The sequence below is a fragment of the Macrosteles quadrilineatus genome, unplaced genomic scaffold, assembly GCF_028750875.1.
Source record: "Macrosteles quadrilineatus isolate MER2022 unplaced genomic scaffold, UCM_ALF_1.0 Scaffold_1__1_contigs__length_201487025, whole genome shotgun sequence".
Classification (NCBI taxonomy): Eukaryota; Metazoa; Arthropoda; class Insecta; order Hemiptera; family Cicadellidae; genus Macrosteles; species Macrosteles quadrilineatus.
In genome coordinates this window covers 962,883-986,740 of record NW_026542594.1, presented here as the reverse complement: position 1 = coordinate 986,740, position 23,858 = coordinate 962,883, and the positions used below count along the sequence as shown (strand labels likewise).

Sequence of the window (23,858 nt, the reverse complement as noted above, 5' to 3'; positions counted from 1 at the left end):
CTTTTAAAAAACACCCTTTAAATAAGTGGAAACAGTGTATGTAGTAAAAGTTAAAAATAAACCCCTTTAATACAATTAATTATCTATTTAATTCAAACAATTATCATTGTATCCTGTTACATAATTGCCCCAACCTTATTCATCATCAGACTGAAGTTCTACTGCTTGCCAAGAGTTTCCGCATTATTATTATTATGCTAGTTTATTATGGTTGTTTAGTAACGACATTTAATACCCCCGCCGCAGCATACCTGCAGACTAAGCAAATTTCCATTTGACTAATTAGATTTACACTGAAATGTCTACTAAAAAATATAACATTTATTCCCGATTTAAATAGAATTATTTTTACAAGTACGTAGGTTTGCTGCATCAGGGAGAGTAAAATTGTTTTTTTTTTTTTTTTTTTGTAAAATGTTAATAGTTAGTAAGAAATAACATTTTCCAAATTCGATCAAAATATGTTCGATAACAATTTTATAAGAATTTACCAGCCGACCTGTGCGAAGCATTCACACAACTCTCATCCCACTTAATTGGGGAACATATAATTTATTTTTGTAAAACAATACAACCGACTTCAAACGCTCTAAAAAGAATGAAATAATTTCAATAAAGTAAACTTTTGTATTAGGCATGCTCACGTATTTTAAGTCGCCGCGGCTCTATGATGATTTTTGATACAAAATTGAAAGAGGGTGTCCATATTGCAGGTGACTATCTATAACTAAAGGTGTTAATCTGCATGTCTTTTTCATAGTTATGCGTTAAGTGTTATTTTATTACCGTAATCAGAGATCGGCATTAGAGTGGTATTAACGATTATCTTTAAAAATCGTATAACGCATTTAAATGTTTTTTATTTGGAAAAGTAACGTTTTAATACTAAACTAGCTTCTTTTCCCTATCATAATATCAAACTAAATTATTTTCCTATTCATATAGAACATTTGTGTGTGTTATTTTCATAATGCATTTATTCTGAAGTAGGCCTAAACATAAAATACAAGAAGATATTTCCTTTAATATATAAACAAAACAGTTCAGTATGTTTTTTTTATATATTTATGTTAAGTTATCCAGCTACAATTTATTAATTTTCAAAATACACACACAATATTTAGTTTCAATCATATTTGCAGTTTAAGCCGCACCGACTTGAAATACGTGAGCATGCCTAATACAAAAGTTTACTTTATTGAAATTATTTCATTCTTTTTAGAGCGTTTGAAGTCGGTTGTATTTTTTTACAAAAATAAATTATTTCATGATTTTTAGTGACTGTATAAGTTTTTATATATTAAATACTTGAGGATTTTTGATAAGCAAAACTGTTTGACACAATCAAAAGTTCCACAGAACAATCATTATTTTAAAACTGCTTGAGTCACCTGTTCAGGTTACATAATCAATGGGTATGAAAATAAAAATTTTTAGATATTCCTTAAGAAGGAAAGAGTTGTCCATTACATTAGGCCTAATGAAAAACTAATTGTCTTTTCTAGATACATTGACATGCCAGACATCATCGTTTCCTTCAATCGGTGTACTTCTACATTATAAAAAGAAATACAGTAACGTCTCAAGCCTTATGGAATGAAAGTTATTCCTCAGCTACCAGCACTAAAAAATCCCTCAAAAGTGGAAAATTGGTCGTTAACACGTATAGTACCTTTGGAAAATATTATATAAAAGATTGGTTCAGCTTAAAGTGGTGTAAGTCATGTAGGGGGTTTTGTTTGCTCAAGATATAGCCTAGTCGAAATTGCAAATCATCTTCCTCTAGGACTTTCCAAAGCAGGCATAATAGTATTGATATATGATATAGTAACTGGGTAGAGAATATTAATAAACATTCCACATCTGCAAATGAAATATGCATATGAAAGATTGGTTCAGCTAAAAGTGGTGCAAGCCATGTAGGTGGTTTTGTTTGATCAAGATATAGCCTAGTCGAAATTGCAAATCATCTTCCCCTAGGACTTTCCGAATCAGGCATAATAGTATTGATATGATATAGGCCTAGTAACTGGGTAGAGAATACCAATAAACATTCCACATCTGCAAATGCATGTTTAGTAATTAAAATATTTATCACTTTTAAGACAATTGACGATTATGCACTGTCACACTTCTTCGGTCGTGTAAGGAATAATTGCATTTAATTTATATTTAGACCTGTTTTACGAATGCTTTGGTTTTCACAATACACCTTTATTTGTCAATATCATACAGCTATTCACTGAAACATATATGTTTTTGTAAGTCAGAATATTCAATACGGTACTAATAACAGAATTACTGTATACTAGGGGTCTGCGGGTCAGACTTTTTTGGTTCGGGTCGGGTCGGGTCGGGCCGATAATTTTGGTCCTCGGGTTTCGGGCCAAAAATTATTAATTACCGGATTTTTTATATTTTTTTAACTCCTATCTGTGTTTTTAATATTACTTGAAAATAACATATGGGAAAAAATGTATTTATGTATATTATTTCATGTTCATAACTTATTTACAGCTTAGAAGTTGCCTCAACTGCAAGAAAGAAGAAAATAATTTTTTTATCAAGCCATTCTTTCCCATTTTCATAACTGTTGAAATATCTAAACAGCTATATTACAACAAGTTTGTAATGGAACTTAATATAAAAGGATCATAAACAAATCAATTAACCTTATCACAAGTTTAGGGCCTGTGGACTGGCTTCAAGACTGCAAGCAAGAAGAAAATAAAAATTCTATGTTTCCACCATGCAATATGAATCATTCATTCCCTGCCTCCTTACCTCCTAAGTACAAAAACCTCACACTTACAATAGCATTATTAGTTACATCATCATAAATAAAGAATTATCTATTATTGGCATTAGTAGGCCTACAGCTTTACATAGGAATTATTTTTTATAGGGCCTAAAATAGTAATAGACTAAGCAACATGACAAGTGGAGAACTCATTGAAGAAAAGATATTGTGTAAACTAATTTACTATAACTCTAAAACAGTAAAAATAGCACACATACATTGTTTATGGTATAGTTATAGTAAAGACTGTAAAAATTGCATATCATGTCATAGGTACACAGTTATAGATACACAGTTATAGACACAGTTATTTATAGGTATTGCAAGAGATCCTAAAACAACTGATTTTAGCTAATAAATGAAAAGAATTAAAAATCCATAAACTCAAGTCAAACAATATCACAATTATTAGGTACCCAAAAAGGAACTCTTAATATATAGAAAATATTATATTAAATAAAGAGAAAAGAAAGTGGCAACATAAGCAGACAGCAGACATTATAGTGCCCTAATTAGCAACACAAATCAATGTTTTTATACTGTAAGTCAATGTTTTTGAAACCGTAGGGTCTTTTTCTCGGAAGGAAGGGTAGTAGAATGTAAACAAAAAACCATGAATCACTCTCACAGCCGGCCCCGGGGACACTCAAGGTTACAGACCCTCCCCCTCCCCTCTTACACAACCCGAGCCAGGCCCAGGGACACTCAAGGTCATAGACCCTCCCCCTCCCCCGCCCCTATTACACCACCTGGTTGTTCCAATTGCTGACAAAATGCAAGTAACGAAACAAGGAAGTAGAGACAAAAAGATATATTTTCTTTATTCAAAAATATAAAACTGTTACAGATAATTTATAAAGAAATTAATTCATGGTAGTTTGTGTCTTGTAAATATTGTATTGGATCTTAGAAATATCTTTTTTGAAACTCTATCTAACCTAAGAAAAAAATAATTTTACTGATGAAAACTTTCATAAAATAAAATTATAAAATATTTAGGCCTAACCTCTTTGTAGACTTGCTGATACTTGATACTTAAAAAAAAATGAAATAGTGACCATACAATGCCTAACCAGACGATCAGAAGTGTTGTTTTGTTTTGTTACTGAATGACAAAAAGGACAATAGGAAAATAAAAGAACAAGATACAGATCTGTACACTATATCAGATATTTCTTTTGTTTATAATTTATTATGTAAATAAAATACTAAAATATATTTTAAACTAGGTATGGAATAAACAATAAATAATTAAAATGGGACCTCTGGATAAATAGTCTTTCTTTTGACTTCGTTTTCTTTGCACTGTTGAGTCACGGCTTTTGTTTTGTCAGTAGACGACTGGCTCTGGCTAGTGACAGTAAGGCAATTGCTCTGTTGTTTCTTTGTTCTTAAACGTGAGCAAACTTAATATTTAATTCTAATTTTAATATTTTAATTCCTCTGTAATAATATATATAAGAGTGTTTCTTTGAAAATTACTTATTATAACTTTGAAAATAATAATTTTTTTTGGCCCGACCGATCTTGGCCCGAACAAATCTCTGACCCGACCGGTCTTTCGGGCCTTCCGCTGGCACGACCAAACCCGAAAAAATCGGGGACCCGCAGACCCCTACTGTATACACAAATCAGGTCAAACGTTAAAATACATTTTTTATAGTAACCAAAACAAAATGCATTTTTCTCAATGTAATTCAAAGGCTCCATGGCAAGAAATAGTTTATTGATCAGTGAAGCAACTGTTTTATGAAGAATTGTCTGTAGCTTCATTTAAATGGTTTCAACTAACAGCTGTAGGAATGTTATTATTATTTATTGCCTTCTCTGCACAAATGTAAACAATCTGGACAAATGTAAACAAAACAAATGTTGAATATTTAAGGTTTTCAGAATATTTCACCGAAAAAAATATTATACTTAAACATAATATATAAGGTACCAAATAGAAATTCTCCTGGTTATTTTGGTGGTGGAACCACACTGATCGGTAAAAGAATCACAGAGAAATTGGTGAACATACATAGAAAAAAAAACATCGCCACAAACAAATTGAGAACCTCCTCCTTTGTTGGTAGTGGGGAAGTCGGTTAAAAATACAGTTAATACTGCGTAGTTAGTGCATCGTTGGGTATGGGACCTTACTTCAGGAAAGGTGAGTTTACATATAGATAGTTAACTTTTTCAAAATATAATAATATTAGGTTATTTCCATTTTTACGGACGCGTTGCAGAAAGTCAACAGTCCCGGAAGGTCAAATAATTTATACCTGTGTCGCTAGGTCAAAAACTACAATGTTTGCAGTGTCTGTAGATCAAAAATCCCAGTAAGTCAAATAGTACAGTCCGAGCTAAAAACGTGGTCTATGTTAAAGCAATTGACTTATTGGGAATTTGACCTAATGCAACAGCAGTTTTAATATAACGAAATAAGATAAAATATAAGTTCAGTTTCGCTGAGTCAACAGTGCCGGAAGGTCAAAAGTATAATCTGTTAAAAACAACGATAGTCCTCTCGACGCATGACTTCAATAATTTCGTGTTTTGGTGTACTTAAAGTTGTGCTAAACTTTTGAAATTTGGCACAGAGCTTCTTGGTTAGTCCTACTCGATGACTATTTTGTTGGAACTTTAAACTATTTACCGATCTAATTAATAAAAATTGATTTGTATGGTGAAATGGTTTTAAATCGTGATTTCTAACATGAAAAAGTTAGCATGCGAGATTTTTTTTTGTTTTTGGGTTACAGAGGTTTTGTCTGTGGCAAAGTTGTAGCCAAAAGTGTGATGCGTAAAATATATTTTTTTGGATTTTTTTACAATCAGTGGTTCAATAGATAACTTGGGTTGAATAGGACGGCAAATTTAGCATTTCGCATGTAAAGAACTACATCGTACGATGCGACTGCTGAGTGGACTTTTAATGTACAGTTCTAAGGACAAGAAAAAGATGAATATACAGATCACCAGGATATTCATATTATTTATAAAACATCTTTCTGTATTACCAGCTTACATTTTTCACTTATAAGAATACATCATAAACAGGGTGTTAAAATAAGAGGGAAGATACTTTACCTAGTAATTCCTTGGGTCAAAATAAACAGAAAATCAAGAATAACATTTTTTCCAAAATCGTCTCGTTAACCAGATATCCGCCATTTTGTATTTTTTACATACAAATATTTATCTTTACACTTTTCCAACCGATGTTTATGAAACTTGGTATGTGTGTTAAGGTAGGAGAGACCCATGTTATAAACAATGATTCATCTTGATTCGCCCTAAAATTTCAAAATTTAACACTTAACTACAATATAATATATTTTACTACACCACAATATTTACGTACTTATCACCATAAATCTTTAATAAAATAAAACGTTCACATTTTTAAAATCCAAAGTAAATCAATATAATCTTTCTTTTTTGAAAAATATAGTAAAAAAATAAGGCGATGTTAAAATAACGACAGGCGAGTTTCGATCTGGGTGTTTCAGGTTTGAACCTAGGAGGATTTAACATTAATTAACATTAATGTTTAATCCTCCTAGGTTTGAACTGATTGAGAGGAATACATGAAACCGAAGGGGGGAGGTAGCAACAAGTGCACTAGTACTTACTAGTGTCCAATTACAATTTGATGGATTGAACCAAAAACCTTTTCTATTTCACTTATTTTCAGCTGTTAAATTTCAAACAATACGTTGTAGCTACATCATCATCATCGTTTGAGTTTGGGTTTTACCGTTTTCACATGAACAGCGGTTACCCGGTATATAAGGAACTAGGTGAAAGCCGTCGAAATCGACGGTTGGGGGCCTCCTCGTTTATATGGTCGTGTGGCTTCATTGGCAACAAATAATGCAAATCAAATAGCAATATGGCAGTTTCAAAGAGATTTAAATTGGCTGTTACGTAAATATTGACGTTTACATGCATTGTTAATCAACTTATAAAGGATAATGTGATCTAGTTTAAAAGAAATATGACCTTCCTGTCATGACAGTAGCTGTTTAAATAGTATTTACTCTTCCAGCCAAAATATCGTGTTACTTTCAATGATGTTACCAACCCAGTGGGCCACGGCCCGTAATATAGGCCACTGCAAATAATGTGTCAAGATAGGTACCATTTTAGGCAAGGTTTTTGTGTTTTGATGTTATTAGACACGATAAAAGCACACTGAACATCTTCTGCAGATGAATAACTGTTGGAGAAATATAAGCCGATTCATAAATTAATGTCACAATGCGAGTTTGAGCATTTTGTAACTATATGAGAAAGTTACATAGTATTTCTTAGACTGCTGCTCAGTGCACTTTAGAATATGTTTTTTAGAGATAAATTAAATTATTTTCGTTGCTGAGTAGCACTAGTAAACATGCACAACGCTTTTTCGTTAGCCTAATAACATTCAAAGGCTCTCTAGGAGTTCAAGAAAATAGCATTGCAAATACTTCCTTTGGACAATTCAGTAACTCTCAATAAATGTGTGTTGTTTAAACATTACACATAGTATAAATAAGTCAACCATTAGTATGTATTTGAATTTTTTTCCAAATGCTGAATTTGTGTCACAAATGCTGAATGTTACAGCTGTTATGTTAAGCAAATTATATTGTACTAAAAGCTAGCTAGAAGCATTGACTATTGGAGAAGGTTAGCATCGGCTATAGACTTTTTAAAAACTAAAACTTAATTTCTAAAAAACCGGGACCCTAATTTAAAATTATGGCTTTGACATTCCCTAGTTCTCAAAATTATCTTTCTTTGAACACAAAAATAATGAAAATCCGTTGACTGGTTGATTCAGAATCGTGAAAAACCCCATTTACGTTTTAATAATATATATGATAGTTTGGACAGGTTTCAACCCTTCCGAGGCGTAATACATTTACACAGTTTATGTGTAGACTACATTATAACTCATAAAATAGTTCTAAAATTAAATGGATCTCCTTTTACAAACGTATATAATAACCAGAAATTTTCAGATCGTCCTTGCGTGTATTTCATGCCACAAATTTTGACGAAAGGCTATACCTATTTACAGTGTTGACCAAACAGTTGGCAAGAAGCATTAATAGATAAGCTATGTACCAAATATGATAATTTTAGCTCTATTCTAATTATGACAAAACACGAAGTAACTAAAAGCGAGTTTTGCTTGTGTAGTAAGCGTTGCAGAAGGTCTACTTTACACTGAATCGACGTTCACTTTTATTGCTTTTGATCTTCCGGCACTGTTGACTCAGCGAAACTGAACTTGTATTTTACCGTATTTCGATATATTAAAACTGCTGTTGCATTAGGTCAAATTCCCAATAAGTCAACTGCTTTAATATAGACCACGTTTTTAGCTCGGACTGTATTATTTGACTTACTGGGACTTTTGATCTACAGACACTGCAAACATTGTAGTTTTTGACCTAGCGGCACAGGTATAAATTATTTGATCTTCCGGGACTGTTGACTTTCAGCAACATTCCCATTTTTACTATGTTTGGAGTAATAATATGGCCATATCCGATTTGTTCTTTCACGGTCACAGAAATGCAATCGTTGTCGTCCACAATCACGGCAAAATCATGAACATTTCCTGCCCCCGTGTAGACGTCATCATTGTCTTTTGCGGTAACGGAAACGTGATGTTCAAAAACCAAAACAAACGTGAGGTTCACGGAAACGGCAAAATCACAAAAATCTTCTGCGGCCATGTAGACATTATCATTGACTCTCGAGGTCAATGAAACATCATCGTCATCATCCGTGATCGCGGCAAAATCATCAATATTTACCGCTGCAGTGTAGACAACATTCTCGTCTCCCACAGTCACAGAAACGCCATCATAGTCTTCTGCGATTGGGGCAAATGCAGGTTTTAGGATTGCAATCTTCTACCGGGCCGGGGATAAAATATAATAAAAATACCAAAATCGCTCCAAAAATCCCGGCTTTTCCCCGGTTTCTTCCAGGTCACTCAATGTTACATTCAATGTTTTTTCCCGGTTTTCCCAGTTGGTATACACCCTGAAAACATTAATTAACATTTAGACATTAACATTAAACATTATCTGAATCTGAAACAAAACTCACTTTTCTTGCTCCTTGGCTTTCTCCAAATATTCTGTTAGTTCTCTTTTTACTTCTTGTCTGATTTCCTCCTCTTTAGCTTTCCAATTCTTTTTTGTTTCATTGTGCTTTAACTTTTCTTCTTTTAGTTTGTCCTTGAGCTCTTCAACTAGACTCAGGAGATTCTAAAAGAAACATTGAAGCATGGATAAAATTGAAGGCTAGAAGTTGGAAGGTTGGTAATTAGAGGTAGAAAGATTCCTACCTGAATGGGAAGTATTCACTCTGGCATAAGAGAAAACAAACTGTGCGACGTACACAGAAATTAAATAGGCTATGACATATTCTAATTTTTGTATACTAAGTTTTTTTATGTTTCTTGTACTGGAAAGAACTTTTCTAGTCAGGTTCTGTCCAATTTAAATCTGGTCACACATTTGCTTTGATTAGACAGACCATTCATTATTTGATGGAACCTCACAAAAAAAACCCTAAAACCTCACCAACTCGACACCCAGTGACAGGAAAGTCTGTGGACCTTGACAGTCAACAGCTGACATTTAGTTTTAATAGTTGAATATTTGACATTTCTTTGAAGATTGTATACTTAATATTTAATAAAAATACTCATGTAAGTAACCAACTTATTTGTAAAAAAGTCTTATGTATTCATATTTATTAAACCCGGATTAAAAATTTCAATGTTCTGGAAACTTGAAATCCTATAAACTTGACAACCTCTGGGTTCACAGAATGTTGAGTTATTGAGGTTTTTATTTTACTGTATTTATAAAATTAGTAACTTACAAATTGTTGTCATTTTCTCAAGATGCAACAGATCTGAATATTCTACTAAACATCAACTAATTATCTTTTTAATTTTGAAGATAAATGTTTCAAATCAAAGATTGACCCTAGTTTAATAAATATAATAGATTTTGTATCAGTTTATGAGTGACTAAGTTGCGTAGGCTTTTTGATGGATTACCTCATACTGTTCTTGTTTCTGTTCTCGTTCATTTTTGTTTTGTTCCTCAATTATGTCCTCTTGCATAAGCTCATTGGCTGAAACAAAGAAAACATATTTGGTTCCAAACAACAGGATGTCCTAGCGTCCCATTTAAATATTATCGAACACAACTTCAAGTTTTCCAGTTTCAAAATGTCCTCAGGCAGTTTATAATAAAACCTACCCCAGCATAAGTAATCTTTTCTCATAAAAGCCTATAATCCAATTTCTTGTAAAGTTGATGTGGTGTCTCCTAATAAAGATGAAGCTATACAAAGTTTGTGTATTAATTATTTCATTCATGTTATGGTGCTGATATTTACCTTTAGGCTTGACACATGAGTCCCACCGTATGAGAGTACTGCGATTGTGTTTGACAATCTGAGAGAACACACTCTGTCGTATGTCCCGTTTGTGCTGCTTGGGCTTCCGTTGCTGCACAACTATGTGCTTGGCAATGGCTGATGCCTTCAAAACACAATCAACATATTACAAATACTGAATTTAAATTAAAAACTATAAACTTTTATCAATAAAACTTTATTTATGTTGACTTGTTTTCAACTAAGAAATTTATAAAAATAAAAGCTTCAAATAAGTTATTCCAAAAACATTGAGTTTTAAATTCTAGATGGACTGTGCTATGCTTAAAACCCCCACCAGAATTTAAAGCTGTACATATAAAAAGTAGAATCTCATGGAGTAGAATTTCGATCAACCGTGGTCAATAGACGCCTCTTAAATTATGTTACATAACCTCAAAAATACCACAAAAAGTTTATATGACCATTTTTATATGCAGTAGGTTCTACCTTTATTGTTTTTATGTTGAAAATGCCTGCCTTTTTATTATTATTTGTAATAGTCATACTGATGATGTTAATGTTGTTTTTACTATCAGCTGTCTGTTTTTGTTTGTCCAAATTTGTTCATTATAAAGATTTATGAGAAATACTTTTGCTTATTTTTATAGTTTAAATTAGTTTTTTCGTCGTAGTTATACTTAGATTATTCCTAAACACCTCCACTTGGGAGAATAATTCAAGAGGTTATGGGCCCAGCATCGTTTTATGTACATAACAGTGTTAGGAAATCTAGTCTACTATGCACACGGTAACAACAATTTATTCTGACGTAATTTTCTTTCTCAAGAGTATTATTTCTTTGGTAAATCTTTCGATCGAGTTTGTCCAGCTCTACAAATGGAATATGTGAAAGGTATAAAACCATTGAAAGGAGCAGAAGATTGGCCGACGTGGAAAGATCGAGTGTTGGACGTTCTAGAGTTGTTCGACGCAGTTGATATCGTCGAGGGAAAGAGAGAAAAGCCTACCCTCTCTGATCCTCCGACTAAAATCGAAAAGGGAGAACTTGAGAAATTCAACAAATCCACCACTCAGGCAAAAATAGTCATTTCTCAGAGCGTTATTGATGATCTACATCAATGTATTTCTGGAAGATTATCAGCTAAGAAAGCGTGGGACATTTTGGTTAAGCAGTTCGATAACAAATCAAATCAAAATTGCATTTATTCCGCCAAAATATTTACAAAATACATCATGTTAGTTCCATACAAAAATGATTACAATATTGTTTGGTTTTTCAACAATATAAAATTTAATATAAACATAAAAATATAAAAAAGTCAAGATCTCATACACAAAGTGCCTTGTATTCGCCATTGCGTGTTGTTGCCGTTGAGTTTTCGCTCTCGTTTTATCCGCGATTGATTACTAAATTCGTTATGGTATTTCGTATTTTTTTAGAAATGTGTATATAACAGTAATCTTCATGTATTTTATTATGCATGAATATTTACTGAATAGTGTCAAATTGTGTTTATAAAAGGTTAAAGGTTGTATTTTTCTTTTAGTTGTATTTTGAGGTTTTCCGTTTATTTATATTATTATGCCCCTAACACGTAAAAACAAAAATTTTTACCCAACATGTTATACATTTTTATGTAGGTAATTGAATACACTACAAGATGTTTATGTTGGTTTGAAGTAAAAACATTTGGTACAAAAGTTTTATACTAAATACTATGATTTTTTTCTCTCACAAAATCGCTAAAATACAAAAACATTATTTTATTTATAAATAAAAAATATTTTTACCATAAACTTTATGACTTTCTTTGATTCCTTACTTCATTAGCTTTACAAACATGTATATATCATTATTAGTATACACATATATTATATAACTTTTTACAACACAAACTAACACTGTACGGTTTTCAATGTTTTCGCTTCTCAGTTTGTAATTATATTTCGCGCCAAAAACTTATAAAAAAAATTATTTTCCTAACATGTTATATTCTTCTATGTAGGGAATTAGATTGTCTACAAAATGTAGGCTATATAATGAATTTCCCATAAAAAATCCGTAGGAAAAAAAATACCGAGGCCGCTTTTGAAATTAAAATAAAAATCAAATTTTTTTTATTTTTTCACTTTACCAAAAAAATACAATATCTAAATCATTATTATATTACATCATTATACTATTTCTAGATTCTCCTGTTCTTTCCGAACAAAATGAATATGAGGTTGGCTAGGTTTACTTGTACGGTTGAATTTTTACGAATTTTCAAAAAAAAGTCTGCAAAATCGCCCAAATGGGTTGGCCATTCCCCACTTCTAACATTGACCACTGCTATGGTTAAAAATTTGTAGTCAAGTCTAAAAATATATTTTAGCCGCCATCTTTCCGATATGGATGCCAACTCTTGGTTTTTCTTATGGAATACCCTGTATTTTATTATGTATTCCAGTAGAAAATGTAATTTTGCTCTTGTGATTTTTTTATAAACCTAACCATTTAAAAGATAATAATGGTTAATGTGAAATTTCTAGGGATGGACGGGATTGAATATTTAGTTCGGGACGGGACGGGACGGGATTATTTTCTGTGCGGTCACGGGGCGATCGTCGTCATGACTCGCGGTCACGGGGTTATCGTCACGGTCACGGCGCGATCGTCGTCATGACTCGCGGTCACGGGGTTATCGTCGGTATGACTTGCGGTCACGGCGCGATCGTCAATAGGACTCCGCGGTCACGTCGTGATCGTCGGTATGACTCGCCATCACGGCATGATCGTCAGTATGACTCCGCGGTAACGGCGCAATCGTCGATAGGACTTCGCGGTCACGGCGCGATCGTCGTTATGACTCCGCGGTCACGGGGTTATCATCGGTATGACTCCTCGGTCACGGCGCGATCGTCGTCATGACCCGCGGTCACGGCGCAATCGTCGCGGTCACGGCGCGATGGTCGGTATGACTTGCGGTCACGGCACGATCGTCGGTAGGACTCGCGGTCACGGCGCGATCGTCGTCATGACTCGCAGTCACGGCGCGATCGTCGTCATGACTCGCGGTCACGGGGTTATCGTCGGTATGACTTGCGGTCACGGCGCGATCGTCGGTAGGACTCCGCGGTCACGGCGCGATCGTCGGTAGGACTCCGCGGTCACGTCGTGATCGTCGGTATGACTCGCCATCACTGCATGATTGTCAGTATGACTCCGGGGTAACGGCGCGATCGTCGGTAGGACTCCGCGGTCACGGCGCGATCGTCGGTATGACTCGCGGTCACGGCGTGATCGTCGGTATGACTCGTGGTCACGGCGCGATCGTCGGTAGGACTTCGCGGTCACGGCGCGATCGTCGTTATGACTCCGCGGTCACGGCACGATCGTCGTTATGACTCCGCGGTCACGGCGTAATCGTCGAAAAGACTTCGTCTCCTGCGTTCGCGGACCTATCGCTCGCAATAACGGCGTCATCGGCACTCGCGAAGCGGAAAAATCACCGACGATCGGACCAAATCCCACCCCGAAAAATTCCCGAGTCAAATGTAATCCCGTCCCGATAATCGGGAATATTTTTTCCCGAAAAATTCCCGAAATTTCGGGACCCGTCCATCCCTAGAAATTTCGAATAGTTTTCGAATAAAACAGCCGGCATGCTTGCTTAGGCCTTTATCGAAACTCTTTCTCATGCCAAAATATCAAAACTTTAACCATTATTATCTTTGAAACGGTTAGGTTAATGAAAAAAAGCACTAGAGTAAAATTGTCCTAACATTACATTTCCTAACGGAATACATAATAAAATACAGGGTGTTCCATAAGAAAAATGAAAGTTGGCGGCTACATTGGAAAAATAGCGGCTAAAATATTTTTTCGACTTGGCTTTAGATTTTAAAATAAAAATTCCAAGGCACTTACCATCTAACTTTTTTTATATCTCTTATAGTATTCGAATAAAGCAGCTGGCACGCTTATATCAATCACCCTGTATAGGACAATTTAAATTTTAAAAAAGTTGTCCGGATGTGTTCGTAAAAATTAAATATAACTGCCTTTTTTAACATCATAATCAAAAAATTTTCAGCCAATTAATTTAAAATCTGAATCTAAAAGTATGATTTTTTTGAAAATTGTTGCAACCTTGGTTGAACAAAGAGAAGAACAGCAGTCTGCTTAGTTTTAATATGGTTATGCTTATAGATATGCTATTTTAACAAAACAATTAACTGTGATTTTGCCAAAATGTGTAAAGCTAAAAACTGCTGCTTTCTCTAATTGAGAGATTCACCCTAAATGCACTGTCATTTTTAGCCACTTAATAATCAGAAATTCGCCAGAGCTATTAGGCCTATCACAAAACATATAAGTGCAGAGAGGGCAACAACAAAAAAGGTGAAGTGAAGTAACCCATAGGGTTTGATGCTTTTAAATCACAGTAGACTCCCTCTAGTTCGGCCACCTCGGGACCGGACCACTGGCCGAACTACAAAACGGCCGGACTAACCGGATGTAGTGCATTTTACATAATCAAAATACAAATAATAGTATTGCGCAATCGTGATATGTTAGGTCAATAACCTTGGTTCAGTAATAAAAACTGTAATGTTTAAAATCACGCCTACTCAAGCAAAACAAAAACTACACAACACTGTGTGTACAGCATTAAATCACGTAAAGAACAAAACAATAGAAAGTCTAGTACTGCAAGCTACTGCTACCGTAGTCAGCATAGGCTACTACTACATGTTGTTTCAGAACATAAGAATGTTGATAAAAACATTAGACAACTCATAAAACAGCATAAAATCATAGTACTTAGTCTTAAAGATAATAACGACAGTCGTAAAATAGGGTAAAGATAACAATGGATGATGTAAAACTCTGCTTATTCTTTCTTCTTTGTTCTTCTATTCTTTCTTTGGTTTCATCCACACATTCAACAAGTTGCCATGGTTACCAATCACCCAATCACAAACTGTTGTGAGATAGCAAGTAAGTGCACAGCAGACATCAGTTGTGTAAAGAGCAGATGATTGTCAGTGCAAGCGAATAGCTTGACCTTGAGCTAACGATGGCTATTTCTTTGTTTTGCTTTAATTTATTTTTATCAAATAATCCGTGGTGTTTCCAAAGCAATAATGGGGGAACCTACCGCATAAAAAAATGGTCCGAAATATTTAATTATACACTGCATTTCAACATATTAGACCAACGAACAACTTTTATGAAATGTTCTCATATTTTTGAGGTTATGTAAAATAGTTTTACATAGGTAATATGCAACAATCCACCCATAGAAGCACCTGTCAACTAAACCAGGGTGTATACTATTTTATTAAAGTGAAATTCCAGGTTTTTTTCCAGGTTTTTTCCTGGTTTTTCAAAGTTTTTCCAGGTTCCCGCGTATTTGTTGGTTCCACTTAAACTATAATCAATTTAAGACTTGCAGCTCAAGTATACAATATAAACTTACATTAATTTGTTTCAAAGTCCATTGAGCTAGTGTTTAAAAAGTAATAATCCTTATTATAGTAATAATTTTCATTATCATCATTACTTAAGGCCACGGAAACATCATCTCTCTCGATAGCAGCCAAATCCTGAATATTATCTTCATTTTTTATGAACACATTATCAACGGCGGCAAAATCCTGAATATTTCCTGCGGTCGTGTGGTCGCTTCCCACAGTGACTTAAACGTCATCACAGTCTTACGTTATCATAGAAAAATCCTGGACATCTTCCACGGTATGTATACATGATCGCCGTCTCTCGCGATCACGGAAATCGATCAAGGCAAAATCACGAAAATCTTCCGCGGCCGTGTGGACACCATCATTGACTCCCGCGGTCACGAAAACGTCATCGTTGTCGTCCGCAATCGCGGCAAAATCACGAAAATCTTCCGCGGCCGTGTAGACACCATTATTGACTCCCGCGGTCACAAAAACGTCATCGTTGTCGTCCGCGATCTCGGCAAAATCAAGAATATTTCCTGCGGCAGTGTTAACATCATCGTTGATCCCACGGTCACGTAAGCGTCATCGTCGTCGTCCGCGATCGCGGCTAAATCATGAACATCGGCGGCCGTGTAGACATAATCATCGTCGTCTTTCGCGGTCACGGCAAATCACGAATATCTTCCGCGGCCGTGTAGACATCATCATAGCCTCCCGCAGTCACGGAAACGTCATCGTCGTCGTCGTCAGCAATCTCGGCAAAATAATGAATATTTCCCGTGGCAGTGTAAACATCATCGTTGATCTCGCGGTCACGGAAACGTCATCGTCGTTTCCCGCGGTCACGGAAACGTCATCGTCGTCGGCCGCAATCACGGTAAAATCATGAGCATATCACGCGGCCGTGTAGAAATCATCATCGTCGTCTTTCGCGGACACGGCAAATCATGAAAATCTTCCACGGCCGTGTAGACATCATCATTGCCTCTCGCAGATATCGAAACGTCATCGCCGTCGTTCCGATCTCGGCCAAATCATAAACATCTGCGGCCGTGTAGACATAATCATCGTCGTCTCCCGCGGTCACAAAAACGTCATCGTGGTCGTCCGCGGTCACGGAAACGTCATCGTCGTCTCCCACGGTCACGGAAACGTCATCGTCGTCTCCCGCGGTCACGGAAACGTCATCGTCGTCTCCCGCGGTCACGGAAACGTCATCGTCGTCGGCCGCAATCGCGGCAAAATCATGAGCATTTCACGCGGCCGTGTAGAAATCATCATCGTCATCTTTCGCGGTCACGGCAAATCATGAAAATCTTCCACGGCCGTGTAGACATCATCATTGACTCCAGCAGTTAGGGAAACGTAATCGTCGATGTACGCGATCGCGGTAAAATCATTAATATTTACCGCAGCCATGTAAACATCATCGTCGTCTCCCGCGGTCCCGGAAACGTCGTCGTTGTCGACCGCAATTGCGGCAAATCATGAACATTTCCCGCGGACGTGTAGATGTCATTGTCGTATCCTGCGATCACTGAAACGTCATCGTCGTCTCCCGCGGTCACGAAAACGTCATCGTCGTCGCCCGCAATCGCGGCAAGACGCATTTTACGACTACAATCTTCTACCGGGGCAAAATAAAAATCCCGGAATCGGTCAAAAAATCCCGGCTTTTCCCCGGTTTTTTCCAGGTCCCTTCAAATTCAAGGTTATTTCCCGGTTCTCCCGGTTTTCCCGGTTGGTATACACCCTGTAAACTGACATGAATTGTTTACTTCTATGGCCGGAAACTAAACATTAAAGTTGAATCATGTCGAAGCCAATTCACCCATGACGATATGACTTGACCCCCTGAGACCAGGCCGGACCATCCGGCGGCCGATCCAACAAAAGCCGAACTAGAGGGAGTCTACTGTAAATTAATATTTAGAACAATTTTTTGAAGATAATTATCACCCAAAAAGATCAAATTCATTTTAAAGGTACTTTAAATATTTGTTACTTAAGTAAATAGTTGACTGTTTTTTACTTTCTCCACCTATACCATATATGGAGAAAGTATTGTTTTCGTCAAAATTTTTGAGTTTTCAGGGGACCCAAAAAAGTGGTTTTTGAGGTGATGTCTGTGTTCTCAGTTCACCTGTAGTCCGATTTTAATGAAATTTGGTATGTAGGTACTAATCCATGGTATCTCCAGGCGTTTCAATTAATTTTAAATTTTGATTTTTAATGTCAATTTTACCATAAAATAACGGAAAAATTATATTTTCTCAAAAATGGCCTGAACGATTTTGATGAAATTTAGTATGTTGTAGCCCTTTAAATTCTGAACAAAATGGTAGAACTCCCATTACTGTAAAAATTACGGTTCAAAAGTTATTGTATGTTATTTTCCAATAAAAAAACCCGTAAAATAAGAGAAAATCGTAGTTTTGAAAGAAACCGGTTTAGATTGAAATTAGTATGTGGTAATACTTATAATTCTAAACAACATAGTGCAACCCCCCATTTCTGTTAAAATTATGGTTCAAAAGTTATTGTAACTTATGTTATTTCCCCATAAAAACCAATTTAAAACACGGAAAATGGATTTTTTGAAGAATAACTGATTCTGATTGAAATTCTTCTGTTATGGTCCTTATAATTCTAAACAAAATAGTGCATCCCTTCATTCCTGTTAAAATTACTGTTCAAAAGTTAATGAAACTTTTGAGATTTTACCTATTAACTACCATAGTTACTCTCATCGCTTACCCATGAAAATGGTTGTTGACAAGCTAATGGGAGAAAGTATGTGTCAGATTGCTGATACTGTTTATTAGTTGTTGGTTTCAATGGTGGAAGTGACTTACCTTTAGCACATGCTGGGTCTCTTCACAGAGCTGATAGTCTGAGTTGACATTAACAATCATGGTAACACTCTCTTTGCCTGTCAGAGCGTGTTTGAACAGCTGAGTCAGCTTCGAGTCACGGAATGGGATCATTTTGCTCTCCATGTTCATCTGGTTCTCTCTGAAAAGTAACATGTTGGATGTTGGATACCAAAACACTAGGCCTTTTAGAAAAATGTTTAGTTTTGACTTTTGAGTAATAACTGATCTGACGTAGGTACCGTATGTAAATGACATTCATTATTTCATAGCAAATTATTAGAATTTTACTTTCACTTCGCTGTTAGCCTCCGGATTATATTGAATATAAGAATTGGTGTAAATACCTGCTTCGCCCCTTTGATTGTAATCCAAATGGTTGCAATGTGGCAACACTCGCAACTAGTTTTAACTTTCATGAAGTCATCTTCAGGCGTCAAAGGATGTCATCAGTGTACCGATGGTAGTTAGTTTTTATTTGAAATAACAAAACAAAATCATATTATTTAACCATTGGCTAGGAAAGATTAAGAAAGAGTGTCCAGCAGTTTAAAAAGATTTAGTTTTGTAGGGTTGGTAGTGGTTAGTGATAACTAGGTTCAACTTTGTCAGTTTTAAGTTCACTGGAAATATGGTCATCTAAGTTGTGGTTGCTGTAGAAAATTGTAAGTAGTTTTAATATTGTTTAGTAATAAGATTTTAGCTGATTTATTGTATATAGCTTTGTAGAAATCACTTTTGGAAAAAGATGAAAAGTAAATAATAGTTTTCAAATCAATTTTTAATGCTTTTTACAAGAAAAGAAAACAAGTAAAGTTTATACAGACCTGTTGAGTTTTGTTCTAGGAGAAGCACATTTTCACAAGAAGTTGTAAAGATCTTAAATCTACTTTTAATTATTAGAATTTATAGAGAATAGTTTTTATTGGGTTTGTGTGATGTTTTCAGACAGAAATCAACCACTTCTTGGTACTACCACTTCTTGTTCACCTTCTTATGATTGGTCCAGTAGCTTTTTGCACCACTTCTAGTTTGCATGATATCTGCTAGTGCCTGTTCTGACCATTAAACCAGTGTCTCTGTTTAAAGTAAGATCTTTCCACTATTTTATTATTTAGTATAATTTTTGGAAGTAACAACTGGATATTTAATTTCATTTGGAAAGTGTATTTTGAGAAATTTGACATCCGTAAAATAAATGCATCTTTGGCCTACTTTGTCTTTTAATTTATCTCACTTCTACTACCAGCTTAAATTAGATTCATCCTAAATTAAAGTATACTACCTAATTGGCTACAAGGTAGGGGTATACAAGTGCGCTACTCTGCTAATGAATCATTTAAAATTAGAAGCTGGTAAAAGTGAGAAATACATAGGCCTACATGATTATTGAGGATTATGCCTATGTTAGAAGAACTACAGCAAATAAATAGAGGCTGAAAATTTTCAACATGTCAAAATACAATTTAAATTATCTAAACAAAGAAGAACTTCTGTACGAGATAAGAATAAGAGGGGAAGAAACGAGTGATAGTGATGTAGACTCTTTAAGAAAAACTTTAAGATCTTGTATTAACCAGAATACCGATTTAACAAATTTAAAAGGTTCATACACTTTATCTGGGGAAATAACTATAATTGGGGAAAAGTGTGAACAAATTGATTCTCTAATTGAACAGTGTAGGGAAAATGTGACTAAACTCAAAATAGCTAAAATCAAGGCTAAACTAGTGCATGTACAAAACCGGACTACTAATCTATTACAATGTAAGCTGGATCCAGATAAGAAAGTTAGTTTAGACAAATTAAATCAGCAAATCTTAAATAGTTTTGAGCAATTTAAAACAATGCATACCTTCTCAGACCAGGAAATGGGGGATTTTGAAGAGGAGCTGAATAACTCTATAGTTGAGCATGAAATAATTGGGGACAAATTAAACCAGTCTAAATCTGTAGTTCCACCAACTGAAAACTTCACTTCATCAACACCTCAAAAAGTAGAAATGGATTGTTTTCAACAAAATGTGCCGGGTCAAGTCATAAATAATCAACCAAACTCATGTACAGTTGTAAATAGTAGCCTAAGTCCTAGTAGCCTTTTTACAAAGTTGTCAAACCCATTGGAAATTTATTTAAAAAATTTTCCTGTGTGTAATGGTTTAGAAACAAACACATTGTTGCAGTTTTTGAGAAACCTAGTTACTGTCCGAAATGAAAGTTCTTTATCTGAGCAAGATTTGTATGAGATTCTACCAATTTATTCTACAGCACCATTAGTGAATAAAATATTAGAATTCAAAAGGGAATCAAAATCAATTGATTTGTTGCATGCTAATATAATCACTACATTTTTGCCAATCACCTTAAGGGAAAAGCTGAAACAAGATTTAATTTTTCGACCTCAAAAACACCTTGAACCTTTGTCTATATATGTGCATGAAATAAAAATAAACCACCAGGTATTAAAGTGTGATTTAACTGAGAGTCAACTTGTTAGTTTTATTAAGAATGGAATACATCCTGATTTGCGCAACAAACTAATATTTGAGAAGAACCCTGAAACATTTTTAGACTTAGATCATCTTTGTATAAGTTTAAATAATGTAACATACAATGATTACCTCAGAAATCAAGGTTTTCCAGTTAGTAATAGTAGTGTTAGCAAGCCTTATCTATCAACTGATGATAAGCCTAGGATGGATAAACCTAACCCAGGAGTTCAACGACCTAAAAGTCACTACTCAAATCGTAACAATGAGAGGCCTGTTTGTTTCAAATGTCAAAGAGTAGGTCATATTGCTCGAAATTGTTACAGACCAGATCCAAAAAACTAGTTAAGCCAGGAAAAACACGTAGCCTAGACTACAAATCTGTTTTTCCGGACGGCAAGAAAGAATTCGGAAATAATAAACCTGTATATAGTTCTCATAGTCCCAATTTTAAGTCTGAACTGAGAAGAGTTGTTAAGGATTTTAATAAAATAAATTCACCTGGATTAAAGAAAGTAAAAGCTAAAACTGTAACACATTTACCCTGTATTTCTGTGGATTTAGGAAACAAATTAAGTGTGGGAGCTTTGTTAGACACTGGAGCTAGTCAAAACTTTATAAGCTTGGATTTATACAACAGATTATTGGGAAATAAATTAATTATGAGTGAAAATACTTGGCAGGGAACCATAGTTGCTGCAAACAATGAACCTTTGAACATAAATAAGCAATGTGAAACTTTGATTAAGATAAAATCATTTACCTGGAAACAAACATTTTTAGTGGTTGAGTTAAAATATTTTGACATGATTTTAGGATACCCTTTTATGTGTGCAAGCAAGTTAAACCTAAATATGGATCGACAAATGGGTTATTTTACATTTAAACCTGAAGATGAAATTAAGTTAATTCCAAGTACAAACCTGAGTGAATTAAGCTCAAGTAGTATTAAAGTAGGAGATGTTGAAATGTGTGAAGAAGCTGAGAAGTTAATTAAGAATTTTCCTACTGTTTTTACGGATAAGATAGGATCAGCACTTGATTTGGAAATTGAGCTTAAAGTGACGGATGATAAACCTGTTAGTATACGCCCTTATTTTTTAAGTCCACCCAAAGTAGAGAAGATGAAAGCTATAATTGATGACTGGATAAAACAAGATGTCGCGGAAGTTTCCACTAGTCCATATAGCGCCCCTGCATTTTTGACTCAAGATGACAGACTTGTAATTAACTACTCTGAACTCAATAAGAAGTTAATCAATGTAGATTACCCGCTAGGAGATATGCAGAATATGTATCAGCATCTAAAAGGAGCTAGATATTTTACAGTCGTAGATTTAAACAAAGCATTTTTACAATGTCCCATAGCTTTAGAATCCAGAGATTTAACATCTTTTAGTACAATTTTTGGTAAATTCCGTATGAAGAGAATTCCATTTGGATTGAAAATAGGCAGTAGCGTACTATCACATTATTTGGACAAAATATTTAATGACATCAAATTTCAGTATATGATTAACTTTTGTGACGATATAGTTGTATATAGCCCTGATAAGAGAAACCATATTGAGCACGTTACAGAAGTGATTAAGAGATTAGCAAAACACGGACTTACGGTAAATCCACAAAAAGTCAAATTCTTTTGTAAGGAAATAAGTTTTTTAGGACATATTATTAAACAAGATAGCATCACAATAGATCCCGAGCGAACTAACTCATTAATGAAATTTCCTGCTCCAAAAACTGTGAGGCAAGTGCGACAGTTTATAGGAATGTGTGGTTATTGGTCTAGATATATTCCTAAATATGCTGAAATATGTTTACCTCTGTTTGGGCTGAAAAAGAAAGGTGTAAAATTTAAATGGAACGAGGAGTGTCAAAATGCATTTGAAACCTTAAAGAGTAAGATAGCAAATCCGCCTATACTACAAATGGCCGATTTTTCTAAAGAATTTGAATTGCATACCGACGCAAGCGACCTAGCAGCTGCTGGTGTTTTATTGCAAAGAAATGAGGAGGGGAATATAATGCCTATTGCTTACTATTCGAAGAAATTCACACCTACTGAGATGCGTTATAGCACTTACGAAAAGGAAGCTTATAGTGTAATATTGTGTGTAGAGAAATGGCATCAATTCTTGGAAGTAAGAAGTTTTAAATTAGTTACTGATTGTCAAGGTCTTAGTTTCATGCTCAAATCTCGAAAAAGCCGTGGAAGATTGTCTAGATGGTTTGAAAGGTTGTTTAGTCTTCCATTCACAGTTGAACATGTAAAAGGTTCGGAGAATATAATAGCTGATGCGTTATCACGTATGTTTAGTGGAGAGAAAGAGAGTGAGACGGAAATTCACGAAACAAATCTGTTAAGCAATATCAACAATGAAGTCTATTTTTGCAATGTGTTAAATGAAATACCATTGGATCTTAAGGACATTAAAGTACATCAAGAGAGCGATGAAGAGTGTAAGAAAATCATTGAAAGCATCAAGAATAAGACTAATAATGAAAATTATACCCTGAAAAATGAAGTTTTATTGTTTAAAAAGAAGATTTATTTGCCCAAGAAACTGTTTAGTGTAATATTCGCATTCTATCACAACTCATTAATTGGTGGTCATATGGGAATTTTTAGGACTCAAAGTAAAGTAAATGAAAGTTTTCACCATCCTGAATTAAATGAATTCGTAAAAGGTAAAGTCCGTGAATGTAAGATCTGTCTGATGTCTAAGTCGGAACAACGTAAGTTTGAAGGTCGACTGATATCTGTTCCTGTAACTCAAGCTCTAAACACAGTGTTTATTGACCTAGCTGGACCATTTCCCCGATCAAATAAAC

General features: G+C 35.0%; 1 protein-coding gene across 2 annotated transcripts in view; it reads right to left on the bottom strand.

Moving 5' to 3' along the window:
• Positions 1-23,858, bottom strand: part of LOC128988520 (kinesin-like protein KIF20A) — a 173,931-nt gene that overhangs the window by 91,579 nt on the left and 58,494 nt on the right. For both annotated transcript variants that reach the window (XM_054409920.1, XM_054409999.1), the window contains exons 10-13: positions 18,517-18,676; positions 10,208-10,352; positions 9,864-9,940; positions 8,900-9,060 (exon numbers count right to left, since the gene is read on the bottom strand). In XM_054409920.1, the coding sequence (XP_054265895.1) occupies positions 8,900-9,060; positions 9,864-9,940; positions 10,208-10,352; positions 18,517-18,676 (543 nt within the window). The remainder of the gene's footprint in view (positions 1-8,899; positions 9,061-9,863; positions 9,941-10,207; positions 10,353-18,516; positions 18,677-23,858) is intronic.